The sequence below is a fragment of the Mya arenaria genome, chromosome 16, assembly GCF_026914265.1.
Source record: "Mya arenaria isolate MELC-2E11 chromosome 16, ASM2691426v1".
Taxonomy (NCBI): Eukaryota; Metazoa; Mollusca; class Bivalvia; order Myida; family Myidae; genus Mya; species Mya arenaria.
Genome location: NC_069137.1, coordinates 33,616,629 through 33,640,375, shown reverse-complemented (window position 1 = coordinate 33,640,375; position 23,747 = coordinate 33,616,629). Strand labels below are relative to the sequence as shown.

At 35.9% G+C, this 23,747-nt stretch overlaps 1 protein-coding gene across 1 annotated transcript in view; it reads right to left on the bottom strand.

Annotated features, from left to right (window-relative positions):
* Nucleotides 1–23,747, bottom strand: part of LOC128221254 (uncharacterized) — a 122,381-nt gene that overhangs the window by 53,278 nt on the left and 45,356 nt on the right. The window contains exons 5-9 of the mRNA XM_052929793.1: nt 22,069–22,178; nt 19,865–20,020; nt 7,006–7,100; nt 3,705–3,863; nt 298–2,755 (exon numbers count right to left, since the gene is read on the bottom strand). Coding sequence (XP_052785753.1) covers nt 298–2,755; nt 3,705–3,863; nt 7,006–7,100; nt 19,865–20,020; nt 22,069–22,178 — 2,978 coding nt within the window. The remainder of the gene's footprint in view (nt 1–297; nt 2,756–3,704; nt 3,864–7,005; nt 7,101–19,864; nt 20,021–22,068; nt 22,179–23,747) is intronic.

The window sequence follows — 23,747 nt, the reverse complement described above, 5'->3', positions numbered from 1 at the left end:
TCCATAGTTGGCGCCTTTTCCACTCGGCCATAGTAGAAAGATATTCAAGCAAAATAAATATTATATAAAATATAAACACAATATTAAATTTGTCAACATTTGAATGTTTATTGTTATTGATTTGATGTGGGTTGTCTGAAGATGCTTTAAACATCTTTCTCTTTTATGTTGGCACTTTTTTGCAAAAAGGTAACTCAGGGTAGGATTTTGCAAGGATTTATTCAACTGTAATAAAAAAGAAGTTAATTCCTTAATATAAACAAATGAACTCAGCCCCTTTAATAAGCATGTAAATACCTTGCTGTGGTGAGTCACTTGAATCAATCCCAGAATCCCCTGAAACCTGCTTTGTCCAATCAGAAGTCTCCATTTTCAAAATCTCCATGGCAACCCCACTAGCCACTTTGGGATTGGTCATATTTGGAAATGTCTCCAAAGTTGTTCCAATAATTTCCTTGGAGACGCTATTGGCAACAGCTTCTGCTGCTTCTTGGTTTGCTTGTGTTAACATTTTGTCTAAAAGAACACTATTGTCATTTTCAGGACTTTCTAATCCAAATATGTCTTCCAAATCACTTCTTTGAACTGAATTTGCGGGGTTTTCACCCATATTCAAAAATGGATTCAAATTTGTAGACTGCGTCAGGTTTTCACCATCCACTGGACCAAAAATATCTAACAAATCTTGTGAACCAGTCTGGACATTCTGGTTCCCATCATGAAAGTCATCTGACACAGAAGTTTCAAAGGGATTGGTTCCCTTCTCTAAATCTTCATCAGATTTGGATTTCAATTCATTTAATTTATCAATTAGTTCTGGATCAGTCAAAGAATTCCTTTGTTTCATGAACTCTTCACCACTTCTTTCAACAAACGTATTTACTGGAGTAAATGGAACGTGATCAAGCGAATCAATTTGTTCTAAATCCTTTTCATCATCGATGACGATAAATGGATTTATAACCTTAGCATCGTTGAATCCAGCACTTGACATAAGAACGTCACCATCAGTGAAATCTCCAAATGGATTCCCAGGTTTATTAGTTTTCAGCTGTTCGAAATCAAGTTCAGTCGATTCGGATTGGTCTTGGTCTAACAGATCTCCCAGAGAATCACGCTTTTTCTGTACCTTTTCCAACATACTTGAATTATTCAAACTTGGTAAACTCCTATCACGCGTAAGCCCCTCCAGATCATCTCGGAAACTATTCTGTGGCGTATACGGTGTACTAGATCCGTCACTAAGTTCCTGATTTTCAAGATTTAAAGCGTTAAGCACCTGACCTACTGAAGCTCTTTTTTTGTTAATCCTTTGAACCATTTCCGCACTATTAAAACTTGGCAAGTCGTGATCAAACTGAGACAAATCTTCAAATCCACGATCCATAACGCTATTAGGTGGAACAGGACCAGACTCGGATACTGTTCGCGAATGGTATTCAGAACTTAGCTCAAATGGCGTACTAATTCCCGAATTCACAAAGGGACTATTTTCACCAGAGTTAAACTGGTCAGGTGTAGAGACCTTGTCAAAAAATTCTGATTCATCAAGCTCAGCTAAATTGTCTGCTTGCGAATGTGCATCACATTCAACGATAAGACTGACAGATTTAACTGTTGGAGGGTGCCCACTCACTGTTAACGTACTAACGCCTAAAAGATCTTCTTGACTTTCACTCTCGCTCTTGTCGTCATTTTCAGCATTAAAACTATCAAAAATAAAATTTGTTTTAGCGGTATCACTAAATTGACTTGCCGAATCTATCTTCACAAATTCGGAAGCATTTGTGTTGAAGTCTAGTGGATTTTGCTCGTTCTGAATGTTTGTATTTGTATCACTCCATAAATCGATTGGAGAGTAATTTTGGTTGTTTGGATCGTCATTGATCAGGTTTAAATTTTGAGCACTTGACAGCGAGGTAGAAACATTTTCATTTGTAGACTCAACATTGAAGAATGGATTTTTCTTTTCTTCATTTCCTTCATTTTCTTTGGGTTCCAAACTCTTCTCTAGGTCACATTCCTCACTTTGGGGCAATTGATCTTTCTTTGGTTCCATTTCACTTTTCTCTACTTTAAAAGATTTTGGACTATCACTTACATTTGCATTAAACGAGTCCACAGAACTAAACGGATCAACTAACTCGCTATCTGACAACACAAAGTCCAACAGGTTACTTGAATTTGCAGACGACAAAAAATTATTTGATGTGTTATCCTTCCCAGAGACAACTTCCCCAGTTCGAGACTGGTTTACATTTGTATATGCCTTACTTTTCACATTTGAGACCGAAAATGGTGGGGTAACTTCGGACGTTTCACCCAGTTTTATCATTGTCACATGACCGGTTGCAGTTTCCGACTTTTCACCAAAATTATCCATTGTCAAATCACCAGTGTGTTCTGGACTGGACTCTTCGAAGCTAGGACCCTTACTTTCCTCACTACTTGTAGAGAAATTCAAATCAAACACCACGCCTTTTGTTTTTGTTGCAGTATTGTTAGACATTGAATCACTCATTTCCAAATGGCTAAACCCTTCTGTAGTCATGGCTACGGACGTTTGAGTCACAAATTCCTTGCTCGAGACATCTGGAGTGAGATCACCATGTAAGAATGATTTCAAAATCGGCATGACCTGTTTACGCGAGGCTGTGACATTGGTCTGGTTGAAAACTGAGAGATCGGGAAATGGCGGGGTCAAAAGTTCAAGTTCTAGATCAACATCGGGGGCGTTATCCAAAGTGTCAGAAATCTGAAGAAGTAAAAAAACACGCATAAAAATAACAATATTTCTGATAAAATTTAATCTTCTGCTACTTTCTCTTTGCAGTAAGATCTTGGTAATCTAACAATTGCTCGTTCAATAGTAAAACATGGAGAATAGATATTTGTTTCAGTCTAAGTTTGCAATAAATTTCACCGAATGAGCACCAAAACCTATATTTCCTGAGTGAAATCTTTACATGATTTGATGTTTACAACGTAAAATATCTAGCGGTCTTACACTGGAACAACAATTTTTCTTTTCATCATATGCCTAAAGAAATATAAAAATACATTTAAATTAGTAGTTTTAAGAAATGCCAACGTTAAGACATAAATTCTGAAATGACGTCGTTAAAATCGTGTCAAAGCCTTGTGCATCTTGAAGTTTGATTTGGATGTGAGAACAATTACTTTAATTTCACTGATAAACCTCTATAAACCACTGGAAATCATATAATAAATAAAATCAACTTCCATTCTAGACAATACCTCAACTTATTCCTTTAAGCGTTATACAACCAACTTTTTGGGTCAAAGCAATCAGACTTTTCAAACATTGTTGCAATACACAGCACAAGTATTTTGACATTTATGACACTACCTTAATAATAATTTTTCTTAAACTTTGCCTTTTACTGTGTTGTCGTTTTTTTATTAAAAAGGGACATAAAAAGGGACATAACTCAACAATTATTTAGCTCAGAGTTATCATCTTCCCATAAATATGCATATTATCTTTGAAAACATGTGTACAAATTAAGTTTCATTTGAATATCTTAAACAGTTTTTGAGTATGACTTAATGGTTAAATAATTGCGTGAAGACAACACACAAGGCTATCAAAATACTCTAACTTTTTTTCTTCGAAACTATCTTAAATGAATAACAGGCAGCTAGAATCAGTCAACCATAAAATACTTATGAAATGCACGTACCTGATCCCTAAAGATCCTATTCTTAGAGTACACAGCAATTTGACGACTGGGCACGTCATTTTCGTCATTTACCAGCGTCATAATGACAACAACCTTGGCCCCCTGTTGTTCACAGAACTTGTCCACGTCGTCATGGAAACCAGGCCTTGACAAGAGTTCCTGGGGATACGACATATATGTTTTTAATCATTTGTGCTTCTGAACCAAATTTCTCGAACAATCTTTTGGTAACCTTGTAATGGGTTCAAGCTAGGCGTTTGATATAATTCTTGTAATATTTGTGTTTTGAGACTTTAAAAGAAAATTGTTTCTAGAAATAAACATTATGAAGTATTCATTTTTTTATAAAATGATGTTAAAGTTAAGGTTTCGCTAAATGACATATTAAAATTATTTAGCATGTTAAAGGCTTAAGATTATTTGAGAAATAAGGTCATGTACACTGTTATAATTTTGCAAGGGCAAAATTATCGCGATGAAAGGGCAAAAATATCGTGATAAATTCGTTAATCTTTCAGGACTGGCTGCAATTTTTCGATTCATCTTAACTCTTTAATAACAAGATCGAGCTGAGCTCACTTTTTTTTTTTAATAATTTGTGTAATACTCTCATTTTAGAGGCCAATATATAAATATCATATGGCAGCATGTGTGAGATTGATATTGTCAACTCGAGAGCAGATTGTCACGCTAGGCGTAAGCCTGTCTTCAAGTTCCTGTCATCCGATGTTTTTGTGTACACATTGATTAGTGACATCATTGCTGTATGTGTATAAGGGAGGCAATCACATCATGACTTAGCTAAAATATTGAAGCAGTTATTTGCCCTTATATGACATTCAAAATATCACTGCGGTCACATGACCTGACAGTGAATTTGCGCTTGGTCACGTGTCAAAAAGGTTGAAAATGTTTCTGATAGTCAAAATATCTCTTTTTTGGGTAATGGGATTTTACCATTGTAGACAAAAGTGAGGTATAAATATATACAGTATCACCCTCCATGGCATCTGATATCTATTTTATCATACCAAACTGATATTGTTTACACCGGTTTTGGCTGCAATTGTGGCGTTTTATTTGACAAGATGACAACAAGATCATTTCAACTACGAAGCGATTAATTGTTTTCTTATTATTATGATGTCATATAAAGTTCTGTTTCAAGTGTATTTAAGTTCCTATTTTTAGATATTTGTGTCTACTAACATGGATTTACAATAATATTTCATATGCGCCTATTTCATCCAGGCGCTTGAGAAAGCAAGAAATCTATTTTTAGACTGCACACGAGTAGTATTTTAAAATTATCACATGAGACATTACAAAAAAATAATGATGATTGACAATAGGTAGTTTTATACAGGCAAAGTCACTTAAGACATCGTAACAAAAAGTTCCATAATGATAATCACAATAATATTTTGTAAAAATGAGTTTAAGTAAGTTATTTTGCTTAATGAAATAAGATACTTAATTAAAGCTTCTTACCCTGAAATCTTAAGTGTAACAAGCTTAATTATCTTATTTCATTTTGCTCAATTACCAATTTTAGGTTATTTATACAAAATAAAAAATTGTTTATCATGTTTAAGATACATAATTTTTTCTTAAAAGTTCTCGGAACACTTCAAAATGAGACCATAACACGAATTATATCAAAACAAAAAAGCATGCTTAGGTTGGTCATGTTATAAAGGACTAAGATTGTTTGAGAAAATTGGAACCCGGTCTTTAATTTAAAATAAAAATAAATAAAGAAAAATTAAGCATTGATTTTTAATATTTTAAGCTTATCATTTACTTTATGTTTATTGTATAAACAATTTCTACACAGATTGACTTTAGATTTAACCAAAGATTGCAAAGACAAAATTTTCTTAACCTCAGGCCTGAGTACATAAAATAATAAACATAATAACAATCTTATTTTCTGTCATCTTTTACTGAATCAAGAAGTTTCCTGTGCAAAGACATCTGTTTTTCCTGCGGCCTTTAGCGTAAAATGTAATTATCTTGTCTCCTTTCGGTATTACCTTGTGCTAATTTCAGAAGATTATTTTCCAGATATTTTGCGTATTAGTAGCCATGGTAACCATGGCCTTAAAGCTTCCATCTATTTCTCGAGTAAATTGTGTGTCATCATACATGTTCCAAAGAATATTAATTTAAAATTCTGTTTCGTTGTCTTCATACTTTATAAATATCATAAACCTATAATCAGGACGGGAAAACGGCTGGAAAACATACAGACAAGCAAAAAAGCTGGTTAATAGATAAGTGCAGTCGGTAACTCACTTGCTTCTCACCTTTAAACTAACCTGCATTCAATTATTGCTAACATGCAATTGATTCTTGCTAACCTGCATTCAATTCTAACTAACCCACATTTCATTCCAGCTAACCCACATTCGATTCTAGATAAACCTCATTCGATTCTAGCTAAAACTCATTCGATTCTAGCTAATCTGCATTTCATTCCAGCTAACCCGCACTCGATTCTAGGTAACCTGCATTAAATTCTAGCTAAACCACATTCAATTTAAGCTAACCTACATTCTATTCTGGCTAAACCACATTCTATTTTTTGCTAGCCAACATTTGATTCTAGCTAACCCACGTTCGATTCTAGCAAACCTGATTTGATTGTAGCTAACACAAATTAGATTCTAACTAACCCACTTTAGATTTTAACCCACATTGGATTCTAGTTTATCCACATTTAATTCTAGCTAGCCCACATTCGATTCAAGCTAACCGACATTTCATTCTAGCTAACCCACATTTCATTCTAGCTTACCCACATTTCATTCAAGCTAACCAACATTTCATTCTAGCTAACTAACCCACATTTTGTTCTAGCTAACCCACATTTCATTCTAGCTAACCCACATTTCGTTCTAGCAAACCCAATTTCATTCTAGCTAACCCACATTTCGTTCTAGCTAACCCACATTTCCTTCTAGCTTAAACCCTAATTCAATTCTACCCACATTTCGTTCTAGCTAACCCAATTTCATTCTAGCTAACCCACATTTCGTTCTAGCTAACCCACATTTCATTCTAGCTTAAACCCTAATTCAATTCTAGCTAACCAACATTCAATTACAGCTAAGATTCTTGGAATGTGTGAGTTTTGTTGATGGTCACCAAGCTGGACCAGTGGCTCCTGAACCATACTACACTGAAGCACAACATCATGCCAGTGTGAGTAATTCATACTATGTTGTAATAATTCACAGTTGTTCTCAATCATTGAGATATAAAAGACTTTGGTTCCATGAAAAAAGGTAAAATATACCTGCATATCCATAGTGACAGAAGACATGGCGATGTTCATAGTCGCGCCTGTCACCATCTTCAGGTCCTTTTCTAAGATCTCCATGTTTAACAGTCCTGCAAATAGAAAAAGGGTTTCTATGGTAACAAAGGCATAAAAATGGTTACAGAGGACATGTTTCCATGGTAACAAAGAAATAAAAATGGTTACAGAGGACATGTTTCCATGGTAACAAAGAAATAAAAATGGTTACAGAGGACATGTTTCTATGGGAACAAAGGCATAAAAATGGTTACAGAGGACATGTTTCTATGGTAACAAAGGCATAAAAATGGTTACAGAGGACAAGGCAATTGTTCATCATAGGTTCATCCTTGATTATTTTCAGGTCTTTTTCCAAAATCTCCATGATAAATAGTCCTGAAAATAGAAAAAAAACGGTTTCTATGGAAACAAAAAAACAACATGGCTATTCTTTATCATGGATTCATCCTTGACCATTATGAAGTTCTCCATGTTTAATAGTCCTGCAAATAGAGAGTAAAAGGTTTCTATGCATGGAAACAAAATTATGAATATTATTTTAAAAGGCATGCCCTTTGTCTTTTCTTTTCCAAAATCTCCATGTTTAGAAGTTTAGACAACGCTACGACACAAAAAGTAAAAAAGTTGGATTACTATCCTCAAAGATCTGGAATGTCATATAATTGTCTGAACGCAGTCGTGTATGTTCGTAATGGTATCCTATGGGAATAGTCTGGAGTCAGGTCGGCCAAGCAATCCTGACAGTTACGTGCATCCCCTAACATTTGGTAAACTCAGTAGATTTGTCTAGTCGGACTACAACCGTGACTTTGTCAGGACAGATTCTGCTGTATGACGCACCAAAATCGTAACAATGTCTTGTGTTGCCAGGATGGTGTCCTGTTTAACAGGCATAATCTGGAGAAATATTTGAATGAGAAGCTGCTGTTGCACAAACCCTTTCAAGGACGAGACTTATAATCACATGAAATAATTTTCTGACGCATGCCTCACTGCCTGATCATATCGGAGAATCTGGATGCTGTCGGGACAGATGTCGGGACAGATGTCGGGACAGATGTCGGGACAGATGTCGGGACAGAGTCGGTCATTTTTTACCATGCAAAAGGTACAAATCTGATCAGAATCAAATTGAGAACAGGATAATCGGGATGAATTCAGTTAAAACAATCAGGTGCTTTCTCAACAATATCTGATTAAATTGTCGTGATTAAATCAATCTTTAAATAAAAATAAATTTCCAGCTACAAATTACTGAGGTTCTTGATAAAACTTTTGACAAATCAGAAATGGTCTCATCAAGGACGGCCATAAACATCGTGAATGTGTGACTGAGGCTTCAGACCTAATGGCTCTTCGGTCTTATTCAACATATTGTCAAATTCAGAAAAGAAACCTTTTGAGCAGAATTGGCTGGTAGAACAAATTTTCTCCCACCTCAGATAGGTAGATCCAAAATATTTAACCATGCTTGAAATTGTTATCCTGCCCACGGGCAAAGATAAAATAAGTACCCTTATGGAACTCCTTTTTAATGGTTGTCACATTGTGTAATTACCTCCCTTGTTGAAGAATGTCATCTGTAGCATCATAGAAACCTTGTCTTGTGGCAATATTTAGAATGCTAATTCATTATTTCTCGCTTCAAATGCCACCATAAGAAAGTGTTTCCACACCTTTCAAGAAATAATGCTTCACTCTCCTATTTAAAGACCAATTCATACATGCCATATCCCCCGGCGGCAGGAAAAATCCCCCAGAATTTCGATCCATCCCCCGGTCTCCCGGCGGGAGGTAAAAATCCCCCGGAATTTCGATCCATCCCCCGGTCTCCCGGCGGGAGGTAAAAATCCCCCGGAATTCCGATCCATCCCCTGGTCTCCCGGCGGGAGGTAAAAATCCCCCGGAATTTCGATCCATCCCCACGGTCTCCCGGCGGCAGGTAAAAATCCCCCGGAATTTCGATCCATCCCCCGGTCTCCCGGCGGGAGGTAAAATCCCCCGGAATTCCGATCCATCCCCCGGTCTCCCGGCAGGAGGTAAAAATCCCCCGGAATTTCGATCCATCCCCCAGGAGACCGGCGGGAGGTAAAAATCCCCCGGAATTTTGATCCATCCCCCGGGAGACCGGCGGGAGGTAAAAATCCCCCGGAATTTCGATCCATCCCCCGGGAGACCGGCGGGAGGTAAAAATCCCCCGGAATTTCGATCCATCCCCCGGGAGACCGGCGGGAGGTAAAAATCCCCCGGAATTTCGATCCATCCCCCGGTCTCCTGGCGGGAGGTAAAAATCCCCCGGAATTCCGATCCATCCCCCGGTCTCCCGGCGGCAGGTAAAAATCCCCCGGAATTTCGATCCATCCCCCGGTCTCCCGGCGGGAGGTAAAAATCCCCCGGAATTTCGATCCATCCCCCGGGAGACCGGCGGGAGGTAAAAATCCCCCGGAATTTAAAAAAAAAATGTATTTTTTTATTTTTTTTTAGAGATTTTACATCAGGCAATAATGACAAGGTGAAACCACAGTATGTGAGTGAAACTAAATGTAAAGAAACAACTCCTCAAGGGTGAAATTACTGTTTAAAAAAGGTTTGATAAATGCCAAAAGGAAACCTTAACAACAATTGCTAATTAATTTGAAGTAATGATCAAAGGCAAAGAAATATTACTGGAACTATTTTGAAAAATGAAGAAATTAATAATATTAATTCCATTCTCTTAGTGTCTGAACGTCATCATAGCTGATAGTATTAAGCAGAATTTTTTAAAAGACTTTGGAGGAAGGTAAATTTAATTTACAGTATTACAGTACTACATGACAATGTATCATAAGAATATGACAAATCATGGCATAATATAATTCTGTATAATGAAAAAGTTAGAGGTTTTCATAGCAAAATATATGTGAATACATTTTTTCGTTCTTGCGTCTAAAAATACTTTGAAATTTTGCCGACTTAAACCCTGCTAAAAAAATCCCCCTGAATACTACCAAAATCCCCCTAAATTTCAGCCTTTCTGAAAAAATCCCCCTGAATGGTCACAAGAAAATATGGCATGTATGCCAATTTGACTATTAACATAATCTGAATCTGACTGCGCGCATATCCATGACAACCACGAATTATCAAATATCCATACGCACTTATTTTTACTTTGCACAAAAGAATTCCAGCAAAAAATACATTTTTACTTAATTTTGTTTAACTGAGGTGGGAGAAAAAGTATCTACCATAGCCGCTCGTGTAAGATATGTTCATCCCAACCCCACAAAAACTCGGTAAACCTTGTTTCCGCAAAACACCCTACGCTCGGGTCTCGATGAACCTCGATGAACCTATCATGCACTCTCTGCCATGGGAGATATCCTTGGATCAAAATCCTTAAATACGACCAAAATTGTCTTTGACCAAAATTGTCAGATTCAATAAAGTATCGATTGACCAAAATTGTCTTTCACCAAAATTGTTCGACTCAACAAAGAATTCTTCGACCAAAATTGTAGTTCACCAAAATTGTTGGATTCAACAAAATAGCTTTCAACCAAGTCAAACACACACTCTAATGCACCGCGAAGTATAAATAGCTAAAATTAGTTTGAATTCATTGTTACTCTCCCTTGTTCTTAATAGTTTACCTTTGTTTACAGCCATCTAGAAGCTGATAGACACTAATGGCATCCATTAACAGTAGACTGTTTAAATATTTCAAGGTCCTTTTTTCGCAATTGTTGAGTGATGCTATCAAATAGATTAATGTCTTGAAATTAATTTCATTTTTTTTTATTTGTCTGCTAAAAGTAGAGAATATCAATTCCTCATGAAAATAAAACAAACTACAGTTAAATGGTTGTTTTGGGAAACAAAAAAAGATGTCTGGGCCCCCATGCTTAATTTGTCTCATTCTGTTCTATGAAAATCGTTGATGGTAGAGCTGATTGTGGATGTTGTGTCGATGAGAGGGACATTGGAAACAAGTGTTGTAAAAATATGAAATGTGAGTTCTGCATGTTGACTCAATGAGATGAACATTTTGCCAAAGTTTTATGAAATCCTTTCAAGAGTTTGTTAAAGATGAAGCAGACAAGGCATCTTAGTCTGGCTCGAACCTTTGACATTAGACTGTGACCGTGATCTTGAGCCAGCTCAGATGAAATGTGGGTTCTGCAATTCATCTCAATGTGGTGACGATTTAATTCATCAGAGTTCCATGAAAATCCCTATAGGAGTTTAGGATATATGGAGCCGATATGAATGTGTGACAGACGAACAAACAACCCTGCTTATAACAATATGTCTCCCTATGCATAACATCCGGGAAGACATTTATATTGAGTATCGATTTGTAAAGATCAATGAAACTGAGCATCAACAGCAGGATAACATTATTCACTTTGAGAATTACAGACAATAGATAATCCTATATTTCTCCTGGTGAATTATTGAATTATTCAGATATGTTTTCATTAAAACAAGATTACAACAAGCGGATGTCAGTGCCTGTCCATTTCTATCAATGGAAAAGAGCATTTTTATAAGGACAAAAAATAAATCAACCTTGATGAACATGTTTATCAAGTTTCATGTGAATTATGTCATATGTTATCATATGTTAAGAAAATGATGGTAGCAAAAACACTAAATGACCATGACAATTTTTAACAGGAATATTTGGGCAATTGAATGAAATATGCATGGACCGATATGCCAGCTGATTTGACTTTTAGACATCAAAATCAATAGTGGTCATCTACTGGTTACCCTCTACCTCCGCATGAAGTTTAAGGACTGTTAGTGCATGCATTGTCAAGTTACCACTTGGACAAGATTTTCACATTTAAGGTCATTATGACCCTGACCATTAGACCTAATGACCGCAAAATCAATACAGGTTATCTACTGGTCACACCCAGGCTCCATGTCAAGTTTACGTACTAGTGGTTGGAGCATTGTAAAGTTAACTTTCGGACAAGATTTCCGCATTCAATGTCCATATGACCTTGACCTTTGGACCTACTAACCACAAAATCAATAGATGTCATCTACTGATCACACCCAACATCTAAGTTAAGGTCTATGCATTGACTAGCTAGGACAAGCTTTTCACCATTTAGGCCACTGTGACATTGACTGTTGACCTGAATACCTCAAAATCAATAGTGGTCATCTACTGGTCACTTAACCACAACCTTCATATTAGGTTTGAGGGGTATGGGTGCAGGCATTGTCAAGTTATCACTAGGACAAGCTTTTAGCATTCAAGGTCATTGTGACCTTGAACTTTGACCAGTTAATCACGAAATCAATAGGGGTCATCTACTTAAGTCACACCCACAACCTTCATTTAAAGTTTTAGGGCCATATGTGCAAGGATTGTCAAGTTATCACTTGAAAAAGCTTGCACATTTCAGGTCAGTGTGACCTTGACCTTTGGCCTGAAGACCACAAAATCAATAGGTGTCATCTACTAGTCAGGCCCAGTCTCCATGTCAAGGTTGAGGAACATAGGTCAAGGCATTGGACAAGCTTTTTGCATTCAAGGTCACTGTGACCTTGACCGTTGACTTGAAAGCCTAAAAATCAATAGGGGTCATCTACTGGTCAGGGCCAGTCTCCATGTCAGGGTTGAGGAACATAGGTCAAGGCATTGGACAAGCTTTTTGCATTCAAGGTCACTGTGACCTTGACCGTTAACTTGAAAGCCTAAAAATAAATAGGGGTCATCTACTGGTCAGTGCCAGTCTCCATGTCAAGGTTGAGGAACATAGGTCAAGGCATTGGACAAGCTTTTTGCATTCAAGGTCACTGTGACCTTGACCGTTGACTTGAAAGCCTAAAAATCAATAGGGGTCATCTACTGGTCAGGGCCAGTCTCCATGTCAAGGTTGAGGAACATAGGTCAAGGCATTGGACAAGCTTTTTGCATTCAAGGTCACTGTGACCTTGACCGTTGACTTGAAAGCCTAAAAATCAATAGGGGTCATCTACTGGTCAGGGCCAGTCTCCATGTAAAGGTTGAGGAACATAGGTCAAGGCATTGGACAAGCTTTTTGCATTCAAGGTCATTCAAGGTCAAGGTCATTGTGACCTTGACCGTTGACTTGAAAGCCTAAAAATCAATAGGGGTCATCTACTGGTCAGGGCCAGTCTCCATAATTTTTGTCCCTAATATTTGTGCTTTTTAGGAGTTTTCATGTCAGCCTTGTTGCCTGCTGCTTGTCGGAGGAATGGGATGTTTCTTCTCCATAGATAACCCCTGTCTTTATAACTGCATTGGCTCACACAGAGACAGTATTTCATCATTTGCCTTTGACAAGCCATTAAAAAAAAAATCCAAACTGTTTATGTTTTTCTTTCAGACAACTTTGCGGTGCTTAAAAAAACAAAACTTGTTTTAACTATTTATGAGATGTTTATTCTTAGTGTATCTGCAGTGTGAATTGTTTTTAAGTGTCTAAAAGGGTACGCAGACAAAAGTAGTGCAGTTAATTGAGGATTGGGTTGCTGGGCGTTCAATTGCCTAATTACTCATCACATCATGAGCTATAACATTCTATGAACAACATTCATCTACTAATTTCATTAATGAGGCCAAAATAAATAAATTAACTGTTTAGCATTTCCCTGGCCCTAATTTCACAAAAGTTCTTAAGTGCATTTCATTAAGCCAAATTAATCTTTTCTTAACCTTTTTTCTTTTTTAGACCAAAATGAGTTCATCCTGATGATCATAAAGATAATTTTATTTTAAAGTAAAATAACTCTTAAGAAATGTTAAGTTGACCAGAAAAAAAAAAAATAGCTTAAAGCTTAATCCTATTTTATTAGGCTTTGTAAATTTGGGGCCTGATTTATACCCACATTTTAAAGTCAAAACCCGAAAGATTTGAGCCTCTCTGGTGGTCATAATTGATTTTAATAAATACTACAGAATTAAGAGGTACTTAGGAAGTGAAAAACAACAACCTCCCTACCAACGCCTATGAACGTGGGTACCAGGAAAACGTCAAACAAACTATTTATAAATGTGGCCTGCTAAAATTCATTTGATCAGAGAATGTCTGTCATATGCTTTAAAGCTCTATAAATAATTAACACTCTTCTGCCTTATATGATTTCAAGGTCTGCAAATAATGAAGCGTCATTCTGCAATTTATCTTAGTATTCCTCGGTTGATATTAACGATGTATTTATGGCACAGTGATACTTTAAATTGACAGTTATTTTCGAATTCCTGCTAAAAGCGTAATTTAATTTTTTTCAAATGTATTGGTAACAGGATTCACATTTCCGTGAACAAAACCCAAACATAAATAGAAATAAATTTAAACATAATTTTTTTTCGCTGACAAGTTTTTTAATTGTAAAACATTTGATTACTGCAATCGTATTAATGATCTGATCATTATTTGAAGAAGAAAGAAATCTTTTCCAAAAGTATCAAAGTAAAGGATTGGTACAAATAAATAGTTCAACCAATGAAAATCCACCTTTCATCTGACCAGTCTACTTGACACTTGTTACGCAATTGCAGTAGAAGCCAACAGCTTTTCTCAGTAGACTAAGGGGGGTAACTCAAAATCCTTTTACTAGAGTAATGCAACAATTTTGACTCTAGTATATATTTCATGTATATTCATTGATAAATATCATGTTCCATACGTATGTACATATAACAAAGATTATATTATAAAACCAAAAAGTTTAAATTTCAAGCATATAGCAAGTTGGACTCAAAGCAAAATCATAACGCTGTGGATAGAACTCCAAACACTTGTCTGTGTGTTTTCCAGTCAAAAATGTTTTGCCAAAACAACACCAACCTCATCGCCAATGACAACGACACCTTCAGACTATGACAATACCTCAATTTTGAATTTTACATACAAAAAACATTATATCTTAAGATACAGGGAACATTTAATAAGATTACATTCAGCTGTGTATCTGTAAAGGAAATTTCAGTCAGGTTTTTGAATTAAAATCTTCTTCCAAAGATTTAAATCTTATTAAGTTGCAGTTCTGCAAACGTTGCCTAAAAGAAAATTAATATAATGTTATCAAACAAAAAAATGATGAATTGTGCGACAACTGTAAAGAATAAATTCTCGGGGGCTAAAATGTTTTAGTGTTAAAGTGCATGGGCTAGGTCTGCACGCAATGATGATTTACTGCGGAACACATTTTTTCAAGGATCAAGAAGAAAAATCATTTTGCACTTAAGAGTGACTAATTGAATAAAGAAAAAACTTTGTCATTCCAGAAGTGCAGATTTAAGGCTGTTGACAAAAAAAATCAAAAACAGATATGGCTTAAGCCAGAATAACATTGTGTTGGCGGAGTGTTGCTTTTATATAATAAGATCACAAACATTCTTCATACGGCACAAATGGCATTTTTAATACTGGCTTAAAGTTCATTAACTAAATTCATCCATTTTGATCTCGGTAGTTGATTGAATAAGGCCCGAAAACCGCAGACGAAATTCATGTTTATAAAATACTAAAATAAAAAATATATACAGCTGGCGGAGTGTAGCTCTTACATGTACATATTAAAGGGAGTGCTCATGTTTTTGTTAAATGCAGTCTTTTTTTGTATGACAAAATCAAGTGTGGAAAATCATGGTATCTTGTTTAAACTATGATACCAAAAGCTTGATCTATTTAGAAAATGCGGATATTTGCTCAAATATCATCTTTAAAAACCACAACTTTCATAAGCGTTTAAAACACTAAATGGTCTCTTAATAACGGCTTTGTTGTTGCGTGATTTGTTGATTGACTTGATCACCTGATGTTATTAATGTATTGTTAAAAGGTTAAAATATCCTTCACTTTTGTCATCAGATGGTCTAGTGGTAAAGGCATCGGTTTTCAAAAAAAAATCTTTACTTTACCAGCATGGGTTTGCACTGGGCTAAAAACAAGATACTTTTCTATACTATACAAAAATCTGCAATTTTGATATCAAAGAGTAAAATAACGATAAAATAATTGTTTTCAGATGCATTATCGGGAAAACTAATTTTTGGTAAAAAAAACATGAACCAATCCCTTTGAGATCCCTCTCCATTTAGAGTCTAATTGGTCCAACAGGTACTGTTATTTCCACAGTTCGGAAGCATTCTGTGTTTACCACGAAAGACTTTACTTTCGAAATAGTTTTTGACGTATTCGTGTCAATAAACTCTACTTTTCAAGAAAAATAAAAGTCGCAGTTTCCGATCCCTTAGAACTGTCTCTCTAATCAACGAAACCACCAATCTTCTTTAATTCCCACCAGCAATGATGTCAAGCAGAATTCAATAAGAATCCAATAAGTCCTCCGAACCATTAAGGTTTTCAAGAGTCGTAGAGGATGAGATCAGAGGAAGATAAAATGGATTTTCCAAAACTGAGAACAGTGAAATATAATTTTCAGATTGTTGTGCCTGCCATTTCTGAAACTGAGAACATTGAAATATAAATTTCGGATTGTTGTGCCTGCCATTTCCGAAACTGAGAACAGTGAAATATAATTTTCAGATTGTTGTGCTTGCCATTTCTGAAACTGAGAACAGTGAAATATAATTTTCAGATTGTTGTGCCTGTCATTTCCAAAACTGAGAACAGTGAAATATAATTTTCAGATTGTTGTGCCTGCCATTTCTGAAACTGAGAACAGTGAAATATAATTTTCAGATTGTTGTGCCTGCCATTTCTAAAACTAAGAACAGATTGAGAACAGTGAAATATAATTTTCAGATTGTTGTGCCTGCCATTTCCGAAACTGAGAACAGTGAAATATAATTTTCAGATTGTTGTGCCCGCCATTTCTAAAACTGAGAACAGTGAAATATAATTTTCAGATTGTTGTGCCTGCCATTTCTAAAACTGAGAACAGTGAAATATAATTTTCAGATTGTTGTGCCTGCCATTTCTGAAACTGAGAACAGTGAAATATAATTTTCAGATTGTTGTGCCTGCCATTTCTAAAACTGAGAACAGTGAAATATAATTTTCAGATTGTTGTGCCTGCCATTTCTAAAACTGAGAAAAGTGAAATATAATTTTCAGATTGTTGTGCCTGCCATTTCTAAAACTGAGAACAATGAAATATAATTTTCAGATTGTTGTGCCTGCCATTTCTAAAACTGAGAACAGTGAAATATAATTTTCAGATTGTTGTGCCTGCCATTTCTAAAACTGAGAACAGTGAAATATAATTTTCAGATAGTCGTGCCTGCCATTTCTAAAACTGAGAACAGTGAAATATAATTTTCAGATTGTTGTGCCTGCCATTTCCGCCACTATCAGAAATCACCCATGCCAGCGTCTATTATTTAATAAAAATTTGGCCACAGAAAAACAATTGGGAAAAGCAAAGAAATTCAAACACACAAAATAGCTCTTCAATTAAAAGTAAGTTATCGCTGTCTCTGAATTTTCTATAAAATATATTAATTTGGCCTAGAATGCTCTTTTTCTCCAACTTCAGAAAAAGTATATCCAAATATTTGGCCATGCTGGAAATCCTGATCTTGTTCACCCAAGGCAAGGTTAAAAAAGTACTCGTATGAAATTCATAAAATTAAAATACATTGCACTATATTTTGTTTAACTGAGGTGGGACAAACTCTACCATGGCCGCTGGTGTATCATAGGTTCAGGCCTTTTGCAAGGTGTTCTATATAAACTCTGCAAACCTTGTTTCCGCAAAACACCCTTAGTAACACGCGGTTTGGGACAGCCTATCTTACACTCTCTGCCATGGAAGATTCTAATATAATCTTCTATTTTATACGTAATTGCAATACTTTTTATCAGCAATAATAGCTGGGTCAATCATCTTGCTTTTCACGAGGCTTAATTTCACAACACTATTAGTAAAAAAATAATAATTTGATAGCGTAATTTTACCATGTGAGGATCCGTGACAGAGCAGGTGCACTTTAAGAGGGCTCAAAAGAAGAGCTATGCACCCCCCTCTGCCTAAAATTGAACAGATTAACTGCAAACGCGGAATTGGGGGACCAAGGAAATGTCGGCTTATTTTTGTCTTCAATTGTGCATTCTGGTGTTATTTATGCAGTTTTGGGCTGGGACAAACCACCCTAATGCTCCTTAGCAAACTGGATTTGTTTTAATTGATGAAGGTTATTTTACAGAAATGTTATTAATTAAGTTAAAAAATAGAAAAAAATATTAAGAAGAAAAGTTGTGGAAGAAATATCATTGCCTGGTCTTTGTATGTTTTGGAAGGAATTTATTCCTAGGCATAAATAATATTATTAATGGATTTCTGCAAAAATGGCCGACCAAAGACGCTTATAATATGGTGATAAAATATTTAGATATAAAACATGAGGTCTCAGGAGACTTATGGTAATGGCCCCGGGTTTTCAATGTAAGGAGTAAAGGCAAAACAAATAATTGTGTGGATAAGGTTATATCTTCTCCAAAAACAGGTAGCCTACGGTAAGTAGGATTTTCTTTTGATAAGGCTTCATGATAGAAAGTTATTTTCAGCATTGGGGAATGGCGTAAAAAAGTAATTTTCAGTAAAAGCTTTTTTATGCTGCACTCTCACAGATTGGACCATTTTAACAACTTTTTTATTTTTTGTCTTGGAAAGAGCAAATTGTTAGCGTAAATATCTGCAAACCAATGATGTGAAATTGCTGACAAAAAATCAGAATGTAGGTATTGATATTTCCGTACAAAATTAATGTTTTATGCCTTAAACCGTTACTAACGGTATAAGAAAAATGCAAAAAACATCATTTTTGTACTTAAATATAAAAATCTGTGATCTGATCTTTCTTATATAACTGGTTTCTATGGATTTTTGCAAAAATTGGCTCGTTTCAAGACAAAAAATAACAAAGTTGTCAAAACGTTCAATCTGTGAGAGTGCAGCTTTAAATACAAATAGAACCACACAATTATTTTTTCAAAATTTGTTATTTTAGAAAGGACTATAAAAACCGTTATAAGCGCCTTTTTCGTAGGTAGAGTCGGCAAACCCAAACCAGAAGTATTTTTTGAATGCCTTTCTGTCAGTGTTTCTCATAAAGATTTTTTCTCCACGAAAAAAATAATTCCACTGTATAATTTCCATCTATCTAATGTACACTGCCCGTCAATCTGTCTTAAAATCATCAGGGAAATGTCTCATACACGTTTATCAATTGACGTTGTTCAATGTTTCCAGTGAAATACGACCATCACATATTTTCTTAAAACAACGCTAGTGTTATATAACTTGACATTGATTTAACTTCCTACTTCAAATTTAGCGTCAAACCGTTCTTCGGAAAAACATATCCTTTTTCATTTTGGGCAACAAATGTGTCATGTGATAGAAATAATCTTTAATTCGCTGCCATTTCTCTCAAAATGGTACAAAACTTGTTACGGAATAATTAAAAAGGTTTTCTTCATAACATCTCCTGAACTCGTCATTTTTTTTTTTTTATTAAATGGCATTTCATGTTAGATCCTATACATCTAGTTAGTAAAACTAATTCTGAATTACAATTCTTTGAATAGTATTTCATGACATTTTTGTTTTATACTTTAAATATTCATTTTAGCGCTGTAGCAGACACTTAGGTGAAATTTTGATATCTGGTACTCATGTCATTAGATTAGGGATTTAATTACCAATTCAAAACATCAAATGTATCGATTTTGTTCTTGTATTATATTTTTTTAAACCAGTTTTGAGTAATGGCAACATTTTAAAGGAATGATATTGCACGATACCGTCAGAAGTATTATGCTAAGACTATGATAATATCTTGCTAAAAAAGTATAAACAAATTAAAAATCCAACACTGTTATAAAATTATTACCGCTGATGTCAAATTTTGCAGCCTGCAGTTGTTTAAACAAGTTGCCTCCCTTTATATCAGGAATGAAGGGAAGTAATCTCCCCAGTGCAGCCTCATCTCGCGGAGTTACCTTCCCTGCCTGCGGTGATCTATTTATAGTATCAACCAAGATTGTCCCTGAAGAAAAAGAAGCAACTGAAAGAACTCTCGAACATGTGTATATTTTAACTTCGAACAACAAGAGATGTTTGTCTAACATAATGCCTGAGTGCCATGTTGTCAGGAATATTTGGACAAGTAAATGAAGTATGCATGGACTGAAATGACAGCTGATTTGTCATTGATATTGCCTTTGAGGCAGTTTTAAAATTATGACCATTCAAAGTGTGAGGATAGTAGGTACAGTTTTTAATCATGTTCAGATTGATATTTGCAGATTATAAAACATGTACCCTCTAAGTAGAAGGGAATAAGCAAATATGACATGAATTTTAATGACCTATATGAGTTGTGACCTTGACTGGTGACACTATGACCTCAAAATCCATAGGGGTCATCCACTGGTCACCCTCAACCTAAATGTCAAGTTTGAGGGCCATGGGTGCAGGTGTTGCTGAGTTATCACACAGACAAGCTTTTTGCTTTCAAGGTCACTGTAACCTTGACCTTTGACCTGATGACCCCTTAAATCAAGAGGGATCATCTACTTATCAGGCCAAACCTACAAGTTAAGTTTTAGGGCTAGAGGTGCAAGCATTACCTAGTTATCACTGGGACAACCTTTTCACATTCAAGGTCATTGTGACTTTGACTCAAAGAAACAATAGAGGTCATCTACTGGTGACAACCTTCACATCAAGTTCCAGGTCCAGGAATTGTCGAGTTTGCGTTCAATGTCACTGTGACCTTGACCTTTGACCCATGACCCCTAAAATCAATAGGGTCATCTGCTGTTCAGGCCCTACCACCAAGTCAAGTTTGAGGGCCATAGGTGCAGGTTTGTCGATTGATCACTCGGACAACCTTTAATAAGCATTCAAGATCACCCTGACCTTGACCTTTGACCTGATGACCCTGTAATCAACAGGCGTTATCTACTGGTCAGGACAAGCCTCCATGTCAAGTTTGATGACAATAGGTCCATGCATTGTTGTATTATCACTCGAACTAGCTTGGACAACCTTCACTGGTCAGGCCCAACCTTTATGTCAAGTTTGATGACCATAGGTCCAGGTATTGTCGATTTATCACTCTGACAAAGCTTTGGTTTACTGACGGTCCTTCTGACTGACCCACGGACCGACCGACCTACCGACATGTGCAAATCAATATACCCACTCTTCTTTGAAATTGTGTAGTAAGTTTCATGTGAATATCTCAAGGAGTTTTCCATTGATGGCAAATACTCAGCTACCTAAACTGACACAAAAGCTTTAGTGAGTATGTACATGTCCAAGACTTGGTATACACATGTCAAAGACTTAGTACATACATGTCCAAATCATAGTATACAAATATATTTATATAGAGTAATTTACTTTATACATGACTATGGCTCAGTATGCACACATCCAAGGCTTAGTATACCCATGTCCAAGACAAAGTATATACATGTATATAATTCCCAGAACATGTCCAAACCTAGAATACACATGTCCAAGACTTACTTTATACATGTCCAAGACTTACTATACACATGTCCAAGACTTACTTTATACATGTCCAAGACTTACTTTATACATGCCCAAGGCTTACTATATACATGTCCAAGGCTTACTATATACATGTCCAAGGCTTACTTTATACATGTCCACGGCTTACTTTATACATGTCCAAGGCTTACTATATACATGTCCAAGGCTTACTATATACATGTCCAAGGCTTACTATATACATGTCCACGACTTACTATATACATGTCCAAGGCTTACTATAAACATGTCCAAGGCTTACTATATACATGTCCAAGGCTTACTATATACATGTCCACGGCTTACTATATACATGTCCAAGACTTACTATATACATGTCCACGGCTTACTATATACATGTCCACGGCTTACTATATACATGTCCACAGCTTACTATATACATGTCCAAGGCTTACTATATACATGTCCAAGGCTTACTATATACATGTCCACGGCTAACTATATACATGTATGTCAATCCCACTACCTTTATTAAGCAAAAAATAAACCACTGTCTTGTAAGCAAATTATTACCATAGAGAAGCTCTGCAACAATTTTATCCAAGAGGAAGTCTGGATCATCCAAGAGCTCTTCAGCCACCAGAGTACTGCAGGATCCCACAAAATCAAGCTTTACTGTGACTCTGAAAAAAGAAACAAGAAGTCTGTATGTGTCAGTCAGAAGTTTTGTCCCAGCAAAACCAAGCTTTGAAGTGACACTGAAATCTGAGACAGGAAGTCCAAGTTACTCAAAGGCTTTTAATCACAAGACAGCTGCATGATCCCACAAAATCATGTTTCATGGTGACAATAAAATCGGAGTCAGGAAGTCCCAGTTACTCAAAGGCTTTCAGTCAGACAAACGCTGCATGATCCCACAAAATCAAGCTTCATGGTGACACTGAAATCAGGAAAAAAAAGCCCAAGAAGTTTACTCAAAGGCTTTTGATCACATGAATGCTACAATCGCACAAAAATCATGCTGTCATGGTGACATTGAAATCAAAGAGCACTTTATTATTCGTTATTTTCCATCGTTGCCACATTTTTGTGTATTTCTTAGCCAATGGAATATTTTAAAAGTAATCACAAACCCCTAGTGATGACAATGCTCATCTGGTTGTTTTCATTCCATAAAGGGGTTGTATCACAATTATTCCATAAGCCAGCTTGCTATAAACTAGTGTAGTAATTGTCTCTCTCAGCACATTGACAGAGTTGCATGCGAATATCATATGTGGTTTTCAGTTATGACCAAAGAAACATTTCTGTGTCAATGCCGACACACTGAACACGTCAAGGCTATGAAAATATCTCATCTTTTTTCTTTTGAAATACTGACAAGATAATTCAATCATTATTTGCTGTATAAACTGCTTCAGTAATGGTCGGATGACAAAACAATTTCCGAGACAAATACGTTCCATCTATAGTGTAGACTCAATAGCTAATTACGTTTTCTATCGGCAGCTTGCCGTCAATGCACAAAATCAATCTTCTCAGAGCCACAGATTTCATGATGAATGGGAAAACAGTTCCACATTTGCATGTCCTTATCATAGGTTACTTTTCAAGCAATAATTAAAGTAGATACCATTTTGATCTTTATAGGCCTGATTTAAAATTTAAGACTAAAATTCATTTTGGGCTCGTTCAAATTCTGCAACCCAACTCCCTGTTTGTGTATAAATTACTTGTTCATTTTCAGCTAAAACTCAAGTTACAAACATAATTTAACCCTTTTATGCATGTCTGCATATACCAAATAGTGCACATTATTTATATCTTCTGCGAACCATGAATAACCCTCTTTGGTCGAGAATATTCCTTAAAAAAGCCCCCTGACGTCTGTGTACAAAAAAGGGGAGTTTCACGCAGCTTCAATATTGAATGTCACACTTGCATAATATCAACATATTAAAGCCCATTCTTTCTCCCTTTAAACTATTGCCAATTTTATGAATGAAAAAAAGGCATTGAAACAAGTGTTATCATATTCTGACCCACCCCACAATGCTTATCAGCTAAACATATCATCTGCAAGTTATAAGTTAAAAACCAAATGAATTTTGATGTTCCTAACAATACCAAATACCACATAGAAAACAACAATAAAACTTACTGTATCTCATTAAAAGCAGTTAATTCATCCTTATAATGCCGATAAGCTGCAGACACTTCAAAATGTATCAAAATGTACTTTAAACTTTAAA